General features: G+C 35.1%; 2 protein-coding genes across 3 annotated transcripts in view; one reads left to right on the forward strand and one right to left on the reverse strand.

Annotated features, from left to right (window-relative positions):
- The window catches only part of IMPG1 (interphotoreceptor matrix proteoglycan 1), a 157871-nt gene extending 156586 nt beyond the window's left edge, over nucleotides 1-1285 (forward strand). For both annotated transcript variants that reach the window (XM_030809309.1, XM_030809307.1), the window contains one exon: nucleotides 234-1285. In XM_030809309.1, coding sequence (XP_030665169.1) covers nucleotides 234-311 — 78 coding nt within the window. In that variant the 3' untranslated portion in view covers nucleotides 312-1285. The remainder of the gene's footprint in view (nucleotides 1-233) is intronic.
- Nucleotides 1286-6224: 4939 nt separating this feature from the next.
- Nucleotides 6225-20076, reverse strand: part of MYO6 (myosin VI) — a 155299-nt gene continuing 141447 nt past the window's right edge. The window contains exons 30-35 of the mRNA XM_030809310.1: nucleotides 17996-18034; nucleotides 14748-14851; nucleotides 13829-13960; nucleotides 10763-10789; nucleotides 8181-8399; nucleotides 6225-7647 (exon numbers count right to left, since the gene is read on the reverse strand). Of these exons, the coding sequence (XP_030665170.1) occupies nucleotides 7448-7647; nucleotides 8181-8399; nucleotides 10763-10789; nucleotides 13829-13960; nucleotides 14748-14851; nucleotides 17996-18034 (721 nt within the window). The 3' untranslated portion in view covers nucleotides 6225-7447. The remainder of the gene's footprint in view (nucleotides 7648-8180; nucleotides 8400-10762; nucleotides 10790-13828; nucleotides 13961-14747; nucleotides 14852-17995; nucleotides 18035-20076) is intronic.

Here is a 20076-nt window from a genome sequence, read left to right on the forward strand (position 1 = left end):
TGCTCCATGAGATGGGTCAGCCTGAGTATCTAAATAGGCTTAAGAGGGCATGGAGTACATTTCTAGTAGGTTATAAAGTTAAGAATATTTTGAGGTCATCTTCAACATTTCAAAGAAGATGTCACAAATGGCAAGCACATCCTCTTATCTACCAGTGGCACTAATATTGGAAAGAACCATTGGTTTGACCTTGGGTGGCATTTCTTAAGTTCTTAAAACTATTTCTCTTTCAGGTAATCAGTAAAAGAAATTCTGAATTACTGACCGTAGAATATGAAGAATTTAACCATCAAGACTGGGAAGAAAATTAAAAACTGAAAATGTACAATTATCATTTAGGCTATCTCAAGAGAGACGATTTGCTTTCTCAAGGAAAATGGAGGCAGGCATATTCATGGGTCATCAAAATCCAGACATACAGTCAACACTGAGAATCAGCACACACCATATTTCAAATACAGAAGAGTCACATACTTGGCAACCAGTAAATTCTGAAGAAAAAGACACTTATTATTAAAACCCCAAATGCAATCAGTGAAACATATTTTCACTATTCTTGGATGATAGTCAAAATGATCGTAAGCCAGGTTTGCTTCCACCTTCCCTGAAAATTTTACTCACAGATCATTTGCAACAAACACAGCTTACTTATTGTTTAGGGACTGAACAATTTATTGGGAAGCAAACTCTTTATATGCTAGAATGTACATTTAAAAGATGACTACTTATGCAGGGAGATGCAGGTCTCTCTAAATGCATGAATGTATGTAGTGTGTAGGCACTGTAGTGAGTGTATATATGCTCCACACTACAATGTCTGATAAACGCAAACCTCAGTATTCAGTTATTAGGCACACTAGTTTTATATGCAACTACTGCTTACATAGTAGACTGTTTGGTTGCCAATAATCTTTGAATTGTTCTTTAAAAGAAACTGAGGTTCAGCTACACATACAATGGAAAATCTTACTTTTCTTGTTACTACACAAAGCTATTTTAAAGAAGATGCTATGTTGGGAGAAGGGTGAAGTTGTGCTATATGACATAATCAATTCCTGCCTTCCACCACAGATGAACAGTGTCTTCCTATAATAACTTCAGAATACTTCCTCGCACCAACTTTAGTGTGTGTATACCTAGACTGGCATCAATGTAATCCAATTCAGTCCATTTTTTATGTGCTGCTTAATGAAAATGAATCTGTCTCTATCTCTTTCAAATGTTCTAATATCAGATATATTTGCTACAAAACCTTAATTTCAATAAAGTAAAAGTGCTATACTCATAGGTTTTTTAATGAGCCTGTGTTTTAGTAGATATTCTCTAGATTTATGTATTCAATAAACGATTTTAAGCATGAAATTTTAATGCTGCCAAAAGACAACAAAATAGTAAACACAAAGAGCAACATTTAACAGTAAGCTTCAAAAATAAAAACAGGCTGGGCACAGTGGCTCACACCTGTAATGTCAGCACTTTGGGAGGCCAAGGCAGGTGGATCACTTGAGGTCACAAGTTTGAGACCAGCCTGGGCAACATGGCAAAACCCTGTCTCTACTAAAAATACAGAAATTAGCTGGGTGTGGCAGCACGTGACTGTAGTCCCAGTTACTCGGGAGGCTGAGGCAGGAGAATCACTTGAACCCAGGAGGTGGAGGTTGCAGTGAGCCAAGATCACGCCACTGCACTCCAGCCTGGGCAACAGAGTGACACTGTGACTGTGTCTCAAACACACACACACACACATAAAAACAAAATGTCCTTAATAATGGAGACAATTTTTGGGCAAGTGGTAGTGCCCCATGAGGGTTACAAACCCTCACACACACCTAGCTTTCATCACCGTTCCCATACCCATCCTGCCTTCCACCGCAGATGAACAACGTCATCCTATAATAACGTCACTACTTCCCCACAGATGAACAACGTCATCCTATAATAACTTCACTGACTACTTCCTCACACTAACTTTGGTGTGTGCATATCAAAGTGAAGATCTATAATGTGAGACAAGGACTTCAAGGTGAAATATGATGACAAGGTGCCACAGAACAAAGAATGGTGGCAAGAGGTGTACCTACTCACTTCCATATCCCTGGAACTTCACAAAGGAAAACAAATGATAGAAGCATGATAGGCTGACCAAAAGTACATGAAAACATTTCATCAGGAGAGAAAATGATCTATCACTACCACTGCTGTATAACGTAGTCCTCACCCCCTGCATTCCCTGTACTACTTGTGCTCTAACTAGTATAGGAAATGTAGTTTTCTATGGAGAAAGAGAAGTAGGTAAAAGCCCTATATTATGTGGGGAGGGCCCCATTTTGTGGTGTCTCTCACTCTTTGCATCACCCCTCTTTTGGGTTGGTCTTTTCCAACCAGCCAGGGAAGAGCTAATGAGGTGAGACGGCCAGAGTCTCCTTCCACCCTCAGAGGACCCAGCAGGATTATTGTAGGTTCTTGACACACGGAATGGATCAGCTACATTCAAGGCCTTAGGGAGAAGGAGCCTTCTTCGAGTCCCCGGTTTTTACATCCTGTGTCTTCTCACAGATTAGTAAGGGTCTGGAGAAAGGCAGCCAAAATTTGGTGTCTCTAATCTCCGCAAAATGAGTAACTGTCACTCACACAGAATCCTGCCTGTTTCCTGGATGGAGATCACATAGGAAATTTGGGGCCAATGTTCAAAGAAGTTTCAATCACCTTGAGTTCCTTGCTTCTTCCTGCAGCCACCTAACACAGTGCTTCCAGCCCTGGCGACTGGATCAAGCTTCAGGAGCCCAGAATTCTCCAACTTATTCCATCTGAAACATGGCAATAAGTGCAACATTTACAACCTGTTCATGACACCCTGTAACGGTATTAAAAGCACAAGATGCAAGTGGAAATTCTACACAGGGAGCCTTTATTTATTTGTATTTCCAGTACATCAATTTTTAGAGAAGGCATTAGATATACACTTTTAATGAAATGAGGAAAAATTGACAGTTTGACTAGATGAATTTTCGTAAGTAAAAAGAAAACAGCCAACTAATAAGCCTGTGATTTAAAGGTGAGATGCTACTTGGTACAAATTAGGATTAAATGTGTAGATACGGACATAAAGAGCGGAATAACCGACATTACAGACTCCAGAAAGTGGGAGGGTGAGAAAAGGTTTAGGGATGAAAAATTACCTACTGGGCACAATGTATGCTTATCTGGGTGTTAGGTACACTAAAAGCCCACATTTTACCACTATGCAATATACCCATGTAACAAAACTGCACTTGTACCCCCTAAATCTATTTTTTTTTTTTTTTGAGATGGAATTTCACTCTTGTTGCCCAGGATGGAGTGCAATGGCGCCATCTCGGCTCCCTGCAACCTCTGCCTCCCACGTTCAAGTGATTCTCCTGCCTCAGCCTCCCAAGTAGCGGGGATTACAGGCACCCACTACCATGCTAGCTAATGTTTTATATTTTTAGTAGAGACAGGGTTTCACCATGTTGGCCAGCCTGGTCTCGAAGTCCTGACCTCGTGATCCACCCACCTCAGCCTCCCAAAGAGCTGGGATTACAGGCGTGAGCCACCACGCCCGGCCCTAAATCTATTTTTTAAAAAACAAATTTGTACTGAAGATTCTCCTTTTGAATGTGCATTAATTTTTCCTGATTATCTCTTGAAAAACTTCTGAGACAGCTAAGCTTGTTTCATATATTAGGTTAGCAATGGGGAAAGAATACAGTGATTTGAATTGAACTAAAGCATACTCAAAGATGTGGTCCCAGCAGAGTAGGTGCTACCTCTGCCAATCTCTCCATCTTACCCTTCCATGAGGCTTATGTACAGAATGCCTATTTACTGCTGACCTTCTCCAGTGTGGCAGTGCCATTCCTATATGCTAAAATGTCTACACCGGGCATATCTTGATCCAACTTTTAATAACCGTACGTTCTGACCCTACAAATTACACATTATTCATTCTAAAACTTAGTAGAGATCTAGGAGTTCTCTGTGTCCTAAAATGTATCAGTGTTTCCAAACTGCGGGTGCAGAATCTTTAGGGGCACACAGCCTGTCTCTTCCACTGTTGCTCTTCTCTTTCCTTATTGTTACAACTGTTTCCCCCACTCCAACATGTCCTTATTTTCATGTTTAGATATCCTTTGCCCTCCCCTTCCATCCTTGTTAGTTTATCTTCTGGGAGAAATTTTAAAACTCTCAATACTTGTTATTATTGGTAATGATAAATAGGGAAAACCTGTCACACCTTCTGAAGTTGTGGAATGACAGAGAGGCAACCCTTTGTAAATCCACAGGGGCTACTAAAAAGTGTTTGTTTTGGTTCTTTTTGTTACATATGATTGGAGCAAAGGCTTTGATATATTTTTCAGTCTACAACTAAATTACTTGACCTCTCTGGATCTGTTACCTCTTCCATAAAAGGAGGCAGGTCTATCACTAACATCATATTAATTGGCTGACTGATTGATTCAATAAATATTTATTCTACTGAACCAAGTACTCTTAAGCTACTTCAGGTAAAAAAAAAAAAAAAAAAAAAAAAAAAACCAATGATCTACATATTTGGATCCCCTGAGAACCATAGTAATAACCTGTGAATGAAAATGTCTTTTAAAAAATATCCAGTTAATAAAGCTCTACAAACAACACCATTATTCTTGCCTGTGGATTGCTATTCTCTAAGTGTTCACAACCACCACTGATTTTCCACTTACGATGTTCTTTCCTTGGTTGCTTGCAAAACAAAATGGTTCACAAGAATGACCTATGAAAAGTCATGACAGAAGCAGAATGAGCGTTAATATCAGAATGCCTTTGTGTGGCCCTGTGCTCCTACATGCACTGTTTTGTTTCTTCCTCATATTTTCACCTTCCTCTGAAAAGGTGCCATCTCCCCAACTTTACAACTAAGAAAACTCAGTATTCTCTTAACATATGCAGATTAGAGTAACTTCCTTTTCTCAATGAGTTCCCATAACTCATAATACATATCTCAACTGTGTTACCACAATTAGGAATTATATTAAAATTGAATCAAATGTGAAAACATTCTGTCCTCTCATTTTAAATATTTTATGCATGCTGCCTTTGCAAAGCATATGCTATGGAAAGAACTGGTATTAAGAAAAGATTAGTTCTTTATAGATAGTGGTTTAAACTTCTAATTTTAAATCTCAGTTAAAATGATTGATTAAAATATGAGTGAATTTACTTTTGACTTCCACAGTTTTAACCTGGCATGCATGGGCTTGACTGTGAATACGGTAAAGCAGCTGCATGAACATCATTCAGGACACCATTCCTGCTGTTTCCTTTAAAAGGCTGACAGGGTCCTAAGTTTCTCCAGCAAAGGGGTGTCTGTGTGTATGTGCATTTACTGTACGTAGGTTACTGTAAGTCTATCTGAATTAGGGCAGTTGCCCTGCTGGCCAAAATTAACTCAGGAAACTATTTTAAATAGATAAGTTCTAGGACAGCTGTGTGACATGATTAGAAACATTATGGCTTAAGATTAACTATAATTGTATTAATTATTAGAGTCAAAAACTAAAGACATGACAATGCTTTGCTGTGATACATTTCTTACAAATTTCTTAAAACATTAGATTCTCTCATTTAAATATGTTTAACTCTAATTTTCCATCTAGTGCCTATTAATGTATCTAAAAGATACACAAAACTATTTCTGAAAAATGTACTAAAGAGACACGTCATTAAAAACCAACTTGCCTACTAAATTTTGTTCAAGAACTTTACTCACTACTGGTTAGGAAAAAAGCTTATCATTCACTATCCTACACAAATAAAAACACCAGTTAAAGGCGAGAGATGGAAGAGAGAGAATAGGTCATTTATTTCAGTAGCTACACCTTCTGTCATCAATCACAAGGATGAAACGACCCAAGGGTGGGTGAATCTATGCAGTAATACAGCCTTCAAAAGATAATCATATCTGCATTCTCAATTAATAGCACAGATACTACCATTTAATTTAACTCAACAATCATTTGCATGTATCATAATAAATAAATATTTCTATACTAAGATATGAGAGAAGCAATTCTGAAGACAGTGTCTGTGGCTCACAAACACTAGTCAGCTGGGAAATACTTCCCTAACTGAGGTAATCTTTCTAGGGAAAAAATAAATCAGTGGAATTTCATTTCAAAGCTTAGGGTCTCTAAAAACTGGGGAAAAAAGCAATACAGAGAATAATTTTACTTTATAATTTTATTCTAAAATACAACAAAACTCCCTAGAATTATGTCAGCATAACTCCTTGATGTATTTTTGTCTTTAAATTCCAAATGTGAAAGTCATAAATATTAGGCTTAAAGCTGCTGACATTTGAATCAATACTAACAGCACACAAAGAAAACATTTTAAAATTATCAGTTATGTAAAACAAGCACTTACTAAATACAAGGACTTCTGAATTACAAAGCTTATGAAACAGGTCTACAATTACCAAAACCTCAAAGGTCAAAAAAGACACTAGGAATTTCTTAAAAAGAAAGATGTTGGAAGCAGAACACTTACTAAATCAACGAAACAACTTGGACAAGATTCTGATACAAAAATCGCTATAGAGATGAAGTTGAAAGAATATTTGAATTCAGTCCAGTTAAGCCACTATGCCACCTAAAACCTATTTCCTTTTCTAACTGAAACAAAACTTATCTCAAAACTTTTAGGCATTTAAACAATCTGAATTTCCTTTATTTTTCCATGGAATAATATAAAAAGAATATTCTGACAGCAACACACATTGTGCTAGCAAAGAAAAGCAAATCTGTGCTGGATACTATTAGTACCTCTTATCACAGAATACATCAAATACATTAAGGCTCTTTCTAGAATTCTACAACTTAGAAGTGTTTCATTCAAACTAAGATACTGCAAAGGAGGAAAAAAATAGATTTTCCACCTTTAATGGAAATTTCCAAACATGTCTGAAAATATCTATAAAGTACACAGCTTTTCAGACCAAAACATTAGTGCCTGGATCATTTTAAGTGGTTTAGTTATTGTAAGACTGTAAGCTCATGTTTTATTACTCCAGTTATATGGTACTGTGCCATCCTTAAAAAGTATTTTGAATTTTGAAAAAAGTTCTCTTTTCCTAGAGAACAATTACGATGGATGTAAGGTAGTCTTCTGGCAAAGGATGAGAAACATCAGAATGTGCCCAAGTGTAATAGTTAGAGAATAATGAGAGTTTTGGGAATTACAGCAGGATACAGAAAAATAATTTTTAGGTCCAAAATTTGCTACCATAATTAACCTTAAACAAATTCACCAAAAGCCATGATTAATAAAATCTGTTCACTTTATGGAAGTAACTCTAACATGATTATGGAATGGTTAAATCTGGGGGCACACACCCTACCTAAGTACCATGGCAAAGGCTCCCAGCTGTAAGGCTGGTGTGCAACATCTACTTTAACAGATTCTGCAGCATGGCTGTTGCATAGGTGGGCCGAGCCTGTCTGCTCTCAATCGCATTCTGAAGGTACTGGATGCCTCCACAGCGTTCCCAGATTTCTTCAAACTGTCTTGGCAAGATCTCAGCACCACGCTTCCGAGTCAGACCAGTCTCCTCAAGATTCAGCTCACACATCTCCATGTCGTCCTTACCTGTATTCATGAGATATCAGAAAATCACCATCTCTCTCTCTTCAGGACCATCTCTTACCAGTTGTATGCCTGAAATACCTATTAATTCTCACAGATTTGAAAACTTCCTAAGACTTTTTCTCTAAGATGGAAATCTGCTTAATAAAATCACCAGGAACAATTAAAATTTGTCCCCCATCAAGGACACTTTCAATATTAATAAACACTGCTATTGATCAAACAAGTCATCAGAGTTAATAAAAATGCTACATTTCCTCAAGCCACTACAAATCAATGGATATGATGAAACACAAATGGAAGCGTTTTTAGGATACAGACAAGTTTCTATGTGCTAAGAACATAATTTAATCCAAGCAATTTCACATTATAAATGAGTTAATCCTCACTGAACTGGAAATGTGATTTAACCGCAAGACTCCATCCCTCAACCCTGAAATTTAATAAATTATTATATTATACATTAGAATGTTTCATTCAGAGAGTTTATGATGTTTTTTGTTTTATAATGTGTTTTTCATGTGAATCATACACACCAGCCACAAGTAGGATGGGTGGCTTGTCAGGATGGAGTTCCATTTGCCGGGCAATCCATGGTCCATCAAAATGGGCATACCACCAGCCTTTTTTCTTACTCTGAGGGTCTTTGTACTGGTCAGCAGGGCGGATGAATGGGATGCGGAAGAAGCGTTGCTGTCGGTTCATTTCAATCTCCTGCTGCCTGGCAGGAATCTGAGCTGCTGGGTTCTGCTGAGCTATTACACAGAACAAGGAAAGTTATACCAGCAGCTCAAGGGAAAAGAAAAGAGCCTTGAATCCTAAAATATACCCCAATAATTTTTTAAAAAGAAGAAAAGTCCCTAATAGTAAATTTAAAACAAAATGCAAATATTTATTGCCTATGAATTAATAAAATTCAGAGTGTTACTTCTTAGAATTGTCTTTCCCTTAAGATGTTTCCTAGCATTGCAAACACACACACACACACCCCACCACCACCACCACTACCAGCAACAAACCCCTGTCAGATTCCCACAAATCACTGTAACGGTAACCTAAAATAAACTCACATGGCAGGAAAACAAACTACTATTATTTACTAGATTTATATTCTTCCTCCAAAGAGTTCAAATTTGTAGGGTAACTTTCATTCGACTATTTATGATAGAACAAAATAAACAGTAATTTCAAAAATCTGAAGGATGTAGACATTTGTCAGTTTAATCACTATTTCCACAAAAAGTAGAAGCCATATAAAAATTTTTTCTTTTGCCAACAAATTTTAGGATTTAAAATGACCACAATGACATAGATATTAACAACATTTAGACAACTATATGACAAAAAAAACCTTATAACAGTAAGCATAAACTTTCCCTTAAAGATACTTACTTACTCTGAAATCAGATTTCTCTTAGAATAAAATCCAATGAAGTAAGTGCAAAGTATGTAACATTTGGTTCTCCTTGCCAAAAGAAAAGAAAAATCCTTGCTTTTCTACTAGTACTGGGCATTTCATTCATATCTTTCATTCCTAGCTCAATTTTCATTACTTAACAATTAGGTTTTTATTTTATCTGCAAATGTAAACATTTCCCTGGGGCAATGACTTTACATCTTCAGCAGCATAATTTTGGTTAGCCTGTTTAATCTGTTTTATACTCACAGAACTTCAAAAGTGGAACAACCATTTACAGCAGCTCAATTAAGAGTCTCACTATGAAAATCTAAGTGTGTCAAAGAAATATTGTAAAATGTACATATGATATAAAGCCAAGAACAGCCACACGGCTTTTGTAAGAATTTGCAAATACTGAAAGGATGAAAATACTCTTATTCTAATTTTTATACCAAGAAATAGCAAAATCTTTATAGCAGTTGAATTTATTTCTTTGCAAACCAGAGAAAGCAAAAAGCAGTTAGCAAAGCTATATATGCCTATGAAAGAATGAGAGGCCCGGTTTTGTTAGTAACTTTAAAAGCCGCATCACATATTAACAGACATCTGCTTATCTATTCTTTCGCTCCTGCTTTCCCAGAGCTGTTTACAGTTCAGTGTTTCTACTTTTAAGTTTTTAAAACTCCCTACATTGTGGAAAATGTACTAATTCAAAACTAAGAATTTAAAAACCTTCCCTCCATCTAAAGTAGTGAATTAGAATTTAATGTCCAGTTTACAGGAAATTTACCATGATACTGATAGTCATTCATTAATTAACCTACTTTTCAATTTGAAGTAAGTCTCCTGTAAGTTAATATACTGGATAAAATTCAGAAACTAAATAGAAAGTCTTTGATAGCTTTTCTTACTAACGAGAGACCTGAAATTTTGTTGGGGAAGACTAGAAACGAATGCTTATCTGGAAAAACACAAAGATACAGACGTTAAAAGCTTGAAACTAATATTCTAAGTAACTTTCCTTCACATTCAATTGTGTAATCTTCAAATGCAGCCCTATAAATTATAAGAAGCACTTCCAAACATCAGGTCCAACCAGTTGGCAAATGAATGTGACGTTATATCCAAATCATTACTGCCCAACTAATTCTACAAGAGATTTACTGTGCACTAAGGTGACTCAAAGCTTTTAAATTATCAAAGAATGTGTATCATAAGAAGCTATAAACGTAACAGAATGATCTCCTCTTCCTATTTAAGGAGGTATCATTATTAAACCTGTATACACTATCACATTATCTATAAAACTAAAATACCTTTGGCAGAAATGCAGACACCATCAGTGTTTGAAAATACAGTGACCAAAACCAGCACCTAAAAGTTAGTCTTTATTCTAAAAGGTCAGCTGCTATGTTAAGAGTTTTGCTACAATAAGAATTGTATATACTCTCAGTTTAAAATGCTAGTCATTTTCTTAATGCAAGTAATTTGATAAAACATTAATTTCATTAGATTTTTTGTAATACATATACATACTGGAGTGATCCAAATAAAGCATCATCTCAAATTAAAATATATCTTAGTATGGATATAACAACTTTAACACACTACAATTCCACTTAAAATTGTAGCAAAACAACTTTTAATAGAAGTTAGTACTTTGTAAAGTATTTTAACCCATCTTCCAGTTAGCTCATGAGTTACCACCCATTGACTTACGTGAATTGTTCAAAAATGGTGCAAAATCTGTGAACAAATATTTTATGTTGAAGAAAAGATAAAAATGCCAAAACTGTTAAATGAGCATTTTTCTAATTTATAAAGCCTTCCCATCAATTGAGGTGGTGACTGAAAGGTAAATATCCTACCCACAAGCCAAATATTCTCAGAATTACCTAAAAGCAGGTGCTGCTCTCTGATTTTTTTAAAAGGCTATTTTGACTGATTAGGCTCAGGAAATTCTGATTGAAGCACATATAAAGAGGACCAAAATTAAAAAATCATACTTCATTTGTGATTTTTGGAACATACATCCAAACAAAAACCTAATACAATGACTTAATAGACATTATAGTACCTTTCATACATTACTAGAATTTTCATAGAAAATAATGAGAATTCATCAAAAAATTATATACATTACAGGAGTAAAAACATTACTACTTTTTGGTAACAGTATGTTTTGCTTTCTTTAAACTGTCTAAATCTTAAACTCATGCCATTTTTATTTTATAAACTATAAAATAAAACTACTTTCCAAAATCATTGTTTTAAACAATTAATTATTCTAAATATTTACTAGGTGATTTGTCACTGCCCAAAAAATTATTTCTAAAAAATCTCCCTCTGCAGTAAATGAGATGAAAGCATGCTCATCCAGGACTGTACCAGGAAGAGGGTCTGAGGCTCCTTATGCATTATTTTAAGAGTTTACCATTAGCTGTCAACGTATTACTCTCTAAGTCAACAATACGAAGCTACATTTTTGTTTAATCATAAGTTGTCATCATTTTATTTTCTCAAATTAATGAATTGTTCCTTCTAAATATTAGACTACACAGCACTTCCTTTTAAAGGGTGTTTAGCTGCCACATTAGGAAATCATTTAAGTATAGAATTTTCTCAATTGAGCTTCTTGGTGCTCTTCAACCTTTGCTTTTAGCTATGCTCCTGTGTCAAGATGAATTTTGTATAAGAAAGAACATAAAGATAAAGAGAAAAGCAAAAAAAAAGTACTTTTCAGAGCAGAAGTTACATTTGATAAAATATATCCTGAAAATGACTCATAATCAAGTTCTCTGAAGGCTTAATATGTATGTGTGGGGTTGTGTTCACATAAATTCCTAAATTTGTTCATAAACCTTGATAGAACCCTTAGGAAGCTTTCCTAATCTACTCTTTTGTTTTCCCAAATAATATATTACAAACAGAAACAGCAGTTGAACCAGCAAGGTGAGCCACGTATTGTTGGCATCTTTTTTGGCTAAAGCTAGATGAATAAGGTATCAAAGTTCGAGTCACAAATACAATAAATATGTGTACATTAATTTAAAATGTGTGTGCCAAATATTACAACATGAACCTCTTTTTGTTTTAAGAAGTGTGATCACTCAGATGTATTAATTTTTAAATACAATATAATGAAAGTCTGTCAAGCTAAAGTTAGTAATTATAACATTTACAGCTAAAAAGAATAGCCCACTGTCATTTTTTGCAAAACAAAGGTAATCTGTGGTCAGAACTCAGTACACAGTGAACAGCTAATGTAATCATTTTGTTGTGTTTAATTAGAAGAGGAAAAATATGAAACTGGAGAAGAGAGTGGTATCACAGTATTTAGTGGGGCTTCCACCTGCCACTTCTTGGTTACAAGTGATTTCCCACTGCCCTTGCATAGCCCTATATTCTGATTGCCACCCCTTGAGCAATAACTGGCACTAATATTACCCTTATTAATAATAATATTGCCCTCACTCAATCTATTCTTTGCAACAACTTAGAAACACTAAAATTCCACTATTAAATTGACTTTATTTAAACACTGCTTTTATTTACTTAGAAGGTAGTGAGGAAAGCAAAATATAACCAAGAACTCATTTTTTAAGTCAACTTGGGTCCTGCATTGCTAAGATATACTATCAACTGTTGGGAATATACCACTTAGGGGGAAAAAAACACACAAAATATTGAATCTGCTGCCACCTTGATGTTAACCAGAATTAAGCTAATAAATTGTGCCAATTTAAACATAGTAAATCCAATTGTTGCTTTAAAGATTGAAATTACAACTCACATATCACACAAGCTATTCTCAGTCAATGTTAAAGCTCATGCATGCTTTTACTAGGTTATATCTCTTCTACTCTACTTTCCAATTTCAAGTATACACCTTGGCCTTTTGCATAACAAAGTAACAAAATCCATGTTCAGGATCCCAATCAAAAAATCACATCTTGATCTAGGCAAAACTCTAGTCTGAAGCAAGGTAATATTTCTCACTTTTATATATTTGCAGTATTGTAAAATAATGTTTGCAGTAAAATTATTTTTGAAACAAAGGAATTAGAGTGTAAATGGACAATGCATGAATCAATTCCTTTCTTTTTCCAGGCTATAACCCTATTCTGGGAGCAAAAGAAAAGTACTTATAGCTACATATAAAAAAGATAACAATATTCAGTATTTCAGGGAACTATTTCTAAAAACTGAGCTACATTAAATTTTAAAAATTAGAAAAAGGGGTGGGAGCAGTAGCTCATGCCTATAATCCTAGAACTTTGGAAGGCCAAGGCAGGAGGATTGCTTGAGCCCAGCAGTTTGGGACCAGCCTGGATAAAATGGCAAGATCTCATCTCTATTTATTTAAAAAATAAAAATTATAGAAAATTTAAAAATAAAAACTAAGCATCATCCTTTTTAACAACTCATTTTCACATGTAAAATTCATTTCACATGTAAAAGATGCATGGCAATCCTGACATTTTCACATTTAATCTTGTGTGTGCACATGTGTGTGTGAAAATTACGCATGCACACCCTCTTCAGACAAGAAAATTCTTGTCTCAATTATAGTAAATTCAATATATCTTAACAAGTATGAGTTTAAAGACATACTCATAAAAATAATGCTATAAAAGATAGGCCATCAAGGCTGTATTAGGTTCAATGGCTCACTGTTCTAAAATAGAAAATTTATACGGGACATTTTACCCATGTCTTAAGTACAGACACATGCATTTATATACATATATTTTAAAACGTTCAAAAGTACAGATTTGTTTTTACCATAATCAGTAACAGACTTTGGAGCACGTTGCTCTGTTTCAGTATTTCTCTTCTTGTTCTTAGATTTCCAAGCATGATACACTTTTAGTCTCCTATGAAATTCTTCTCTGCAAGCTGCCAGGAGCTCAATATCTATTGATTACATTGAGCAAAAAAAAAAAATTGACATGTTAATTTATTCATCTAACATAATGATATAATCTGTGGCATAAGGAGATTTTATTATTTTTAAATTAATGGTACAAAATCAAAAGTAAGCTAATTATTCATAAAGATAAACATTTTATAATATTATTGTTCAAATTTACAGATCATTTCCTTACACAGTATTACTATCTTACATCATTTGCTCCACAGAAGAACTCTGAACTAAACAGGTCTTTTATATGAAGGAATTGAATCAGAAACGTTAAGCAACTTGTCGAAGGCAACAAGTCTTTACAATAGAATAAAAAGTCACTGTGATAAAATACAAACTAGATTCACAAGCAAGACATTTTTTATAATTATGCAGAGATACTCAGTGGAGGAAAATATAGTGAGAAATTATGTACAATTATGATACTTTTGTTTCTAGTCATAGTTTTCTGAATTCATCGTTCCTACTCATAGTTTTCTGAATTCAAACACTGTGATTTAAATAAGAACATAACTATGTGGGATCCTCTGGATATAGTATTTTACTCTAATTGTTCTGTGGGAAGAAAAATAGCCTTAAAAAGAAAGCACTGCATTGCCATTTGTTACTGTGCATTCATGGACCAAAAGATTCAGATAATATAGGTATTATATATACATACAAACACACACACACACACACACACACACACACACACACACACACCCCTCACCCCAATCTAGGTATTTATCACCTATCACTATCAACATTTTCTATTTTTTATCTTCTCCAAACACTTACCACAAGAAGTATTGATGGTATCACGTAGTTCTGCATATTTCCATTTACTAAGATCATATTTCTTGGTACCAGCAGCTGCTTTGGTGGCTTGTACAGCAGGACCTCTGTAATTATTACACATTTTTGCATGTTTAAACCAGAAACATGAAGAAAACATTGACTAAAGAGGCAAGAAAGCGTGCATAAGTTTGAAAACCGGAAACAGCTACTAGAAAAACATAATTTTTGTTTCTTTGATGGATGAGATTAATAATGGCATACTAAAAGATGGCCAAATAAATTAAAAATTTCCAGCATGCCAATTGATAGTCACATTAGATTTTAAATCCAAACTTTTGATTCTAATATTCTAGTTCCACAAACTTCCCCCAGACTTCAGTTTCAATGTTTTTACTAATATATACACGAACACTTAAAGTTTAAAAATATACTGACATATATTCCTCAAAATCAAGAAAGAAATCCTCAACACACCTGAAAGATTATTAAAAGCATATTCAAGTTTGGTTTATGAGCAATGAGGCTGCCCAGGGCAATCACCTGAAGAGACTGCGGAAAGCTACAGACGGCCAAACTCCATTCACACACAGTGGCTCAGAATATCCCTGGGCCTCTGGATGTTTACAGAGTACACAGGTAAGTAGCCAAAACCTGCAACCCACTGCATTAGAGTCACTCAAGTTGGCTTAAAGAACGGATGGAATCTGGAAACTCTTTACATTTTAGGCTTCAATGCTATAAGAACACTTAGAAAAGTTCTACAAGCAGACAAAAACCACACCCTCATAAGTAATAAGAAAACTAGTAAATTCAAGAGGTTTTAGCTCATGAGGTAAATAACAGAGATTTCAAAGGGCACAAGTGTTGTATCATGACCCATTTAGTAGCACGTATGGGGAAACAGGAAAGAAATAAAATCCAAAGCACTCAATAAAATGAAATAAATTCAACTTTTTCAAAACTGCTACGCAGTGCTTTAAGGCCTGCTTTTTTGGTTTTGTTTTTTGTTTGTTTTTGGTTTTGTTTTTTTTTTTTTTTTGAGAAGGGGTCTGGCTCTTTCACCCAGGCTGGAGTGCAGTGGTACAATCTTGGCTCACTGCAACCTCCATCACCCGGGCTCAAGCAATTCTCCCACCTCAGCCTCCTAAATAGCCAGGACTACAGGCACCCACCACCAAGCCGGGCTAATTTTTATAATTTTTGTAGAGATGGGGTCTCGCCATGTTGCCCAGGCTGGTCTCGAACTCCTGAGCTCAAGTGATCTGCCCACCTCAGCCTCCCAAAGTACTGGGATTACAGGCGTTGACCCACCACACCTGGCCTTTAAGACTTTTATGCATATAATTTGAGATCATTAATCAGAAAATATGGGAACAATTTATTTTCTGTAATAATAAACTTATTTTCAGCAAAAGATTACACTTGCAAATAGCAGACACTCAGAATAAGCTGCAAGACTTCAAGCTCAGTGGAACAAGGGAAGAGTTTAAATCATCACATTTCAAGACATGAAAAGAAGGTGGCACAAAATATTAAAATAAGTATTAAAGAACAAAAGTATTGCTTCTTAGGTATCACACGAGGAAATTCTCCATTATCATCTACTACCTAAAATATACTTCCTCTTAAAGAGGGTTGATCAAGATATAATGCCTGAAAATAAACATGTATTTTCTCAGTCTTTTACATTTTGAAAGATAACAGCCATCCTGGCAAGCAGTGAAGACACAAACTTAATTGAAAAATGATGTCTGAGAATATGTTACTTTCTTCCTGAAGTAAAGGAAATTATTCTTTCAATATTCAGCTTAACAATGAAATAAATAAGGTACCCTTGCTTCTTTAAAAGGCCTGTGTATGCTTTCATTCTGGAAAATAAAAAATAGCATACTTCATCCTACATACTTAAAATTGTTTGATATAGTGATTGTTAGTTACATATAAGACTAGCTAAAGAATAATGTGTGGCCATTAGTCCTTCCTGTATTTTTATGATTAAAATCTGTTTTAGCTTTGTTGCAGAATCTCTACTTTTCATAAGCGATCTAAGTGGCAATTTTCCATGTAGCTTTTTGGTCTTAATTGCTTTGCTCAAAAACGGCCAGCTGTGTATCAGCAAGGTCTCTCATTTCCTTAACAATAAATTATGCTTTTACATTTATTCAAATATTCTTTGTCTTTTCTACATCCCTAAACTACTAATCAATAAACGAAAAAAATTCCTTTTATTTTTAAGCTGTTCTGGGAGTCTTTTCTAGGAGGGCAGCTGAAAATTATTATGTTTTGGTTTTGTTGTTATCTTTTCTTTTGAAAGAAGAGGTAAATTGACATAATACACAGTTTTATAGATTGTCAGAATGTATATAAGGTATTAGAATATATGTAAAATGTGTTTTGATACTTTTAAAAATTACATTAAATTCAAATGATTATTGCCTAAAATATGGTTTTAATATCCCTAACTTTTCATCCCTATTACCTCAAACAAAAGTGTATCTACTAAAAAACATAGCATCCAAAGAAGTACATCAATGCAACACACTTAAATGTTTCCCCACCCCCATCTCTGGAGTTACTAAAATAGTAAAGGGGTAATTTGCTGATTATTCAGACTTGCTATAAAGACAATCATGTAAAGAATACAATAGTAGCAAACTGATTTTTAAGTGTTAATATATTAACACTTTTAATTATCTTTGTAACTTCAAAATTAAGAATTAACATGTTAGTGAATCATATCCATTTATAAAAGTAATGGACCAGATCCTGCTGGTGGCTCAATTTACACCAGTGGTTTTCAAACCATGTGCCATAGTGCAGAGCCCCTCAAGAGCCATGCTCTTACTCTACCTCCTCTTCAACGACCCACAGTGGTGCCCAAATTAGGGGCAGCACCACCCCAGGGAGAGTTGCAAAATACTCATTTTGTCATGATGAGGGGAAGAAGTCCCCTATTGAGACTGAGTTGGTGGAGGCCAGAGATAAGCAGTAGAGTTCCACTGCCAAGGGAACTGTCCCATTCAAAATGCCAATGGTATCCCCACGACTTTGAAGGAATACTGGTTTTTAACTTTTTCTTTGTTGGGTGGGGTGAGGGAGAAGTGATATTTCTTGTACAGAAAGAAATATCACTTTACATAGAAAGAGTAGGCTACTTATGTAACAGGTTCTGGTCCAAATAATCAAAAGTAATTTAAAAATATGATTTTGAGGTGAACACTTATTTCCCCCAATTACACTGCACTAACCTACTCAAAAATTCTGACATTTCTTTGGCCATTTGTTCCCTACAAGAAAAATGATAATACAACATGGTTACATAAAAGGCATACTACATAAAGATCGAGAAGTATAATTAAAATATATATTTTCAATATTATTTAACAATTGTTCATAACTGTTTTACTTTGTTAATGCCTATAATATACTATTCAACAAATCTAGCCGTAACACACAGAAAAATTTTTGTTTAAATCCAGTTCAAGTTATTTGAATGTCTCTCCATTTTTGCAGTAGCAACTTTTAGATAAAATCTCAGGAACGCTTTTATGGTATTCTTTTCCATATAGAATACAAATAACATGGTCTAAATCCATACAGGAAACTTGACAAGATATAGATTCCATATGAGGATTTTTGCACTAGAGTTGCTTAGTAAATATTACTTAGATACGGCACAATGGTGAAAACCACAAGCTGATGTATTTGACAGCGTCAGAGTTTTAAAAAGAATCTGATGTATTTAAAGCTCTAAAAATTCCAAATCGAAGCATGCTTTTAAGAAAAAGAATATCAAAACAGGGACTAATGAAAGATCTGAGGCATTCTAATTTTCCAGGGATAAACATTTGCCAAAGGCAAAAAACTTATTTTGCTTTTGTTACCCAGAAGAGTGTAACTTTTCTCAAAATTTGTTTAATTCTTTAAAACGGAATGAAGTTTCATAGTGCATCAACACTTCTTTAACTTATTTCCCTGCTATTTGCTCCTTTCCTTCATAATTATTTTCTCATTCATTCTACTCATCAAACTCTAGTAACCTCAAACCCTTCCAAATCAGTAAAATCATAAGAAAAGACGATGGGTGTATTTGCTTCCAAGTGCAATTTCCTGAATGCCTGCCAAGAGCTGGGACCCTGACTAAAGGAGTAGAAGACTCCTGTATTCCTCTTTTCTCATAATGAACACTGTCTACAATTACATACGGATGGAGGTCTATGAAAGCACAGTCAGAGAACAAGATATCTTTCAAAGCTGACAGTGAAGGACAGCAAAAACAAAATATAACACAAATACAATCTAATAAAAATTATCTTTTGAGCAATACGTTTATCAATCTCTCTTTAAGCTGGTAGTTTCTCAGATTCTCACTTTCAAATGCAGCATGATTTTGATAAGTATGTTTAATTCTATTATCACTCCATCTCAAGGTTTTTGTCTCAGGATTCAAGAGCATCTGTTTTTACCATCTTTTCCTCCTAAAGCTTCCTCCATTTCTTTTCCCATGGTAGGTTTTAAGTGAGTCCATGGACTTTCAAATCTCATTACCACTGGGTCTGTTGATCACACAGGTGTTTTTCTGTGTGCTCTGACACTACAATGGATGGCAGTCTCTACTGATGCATTATCCTCCCTGACCCTACATCAAGATACACCTGACCTAGACCAATACATTGCAACAAATTCGCCAGACAGAAATGGTTCCTGCACCGAGGTGCTTTCTTCCTTCTGATTTTACCAAACTATATGCAAATATAATTTCACCTTAGACATTGATTGCGGGCTTATTTAATTCAAGCTCAAATGGTTAACTATAAAGCAGCTGTGGCAATGGAGGGCAAGAGTGCCCACTCACAGATATTTTCAAAATTTGGGGCAGTATTGTGGTAACAACGATGTGTGAGTATACTCCTGGCATCTGCCGAGATAAGGGGAAAGGAATGCCAAATGGCCTATCCAAGGAAGAACTGCTCCATGCCCCATTTAACTTTAACATGTCCGTGAGACATATAGAGGTGAAAAACACATACAAACACATAATTTACATGTAAACAAAGTTTTACATGTAAACAACGTATTTTTTGCATGCCTTTAATATTCACAGAATTTGTCTAGGGCTTACGCAAATACTGCGTAATTGAGAGAATATTGTACTTGGCTCTGTTCAGAACTTCACAAAGGATTGTTCACAATTTCATGGCACGTGAATGCCCAACACAACATTCTTATATCAATTTGTCTTTGTAGCTACAGCATTCGTGGTGATTCTAGACATAACCAAAAACATCTGATCGCTTGTCTTCTACTGCAGTTATGCACAAGCACTTTC

Source organism: Nomascus leucogenys, chromosome 3 (genome assembly GCF_006542625.1).
Source record: "Nomascus leucogenys isolate Asia chromosome 3, Asia_NLE_v1, whole genome shotgun sequence".
NCBI lineage: Eukaryota > Metazoa > Chordata > Mammalia > Primates > Hylobatidae > Nomascus > Nomascus leucogenys.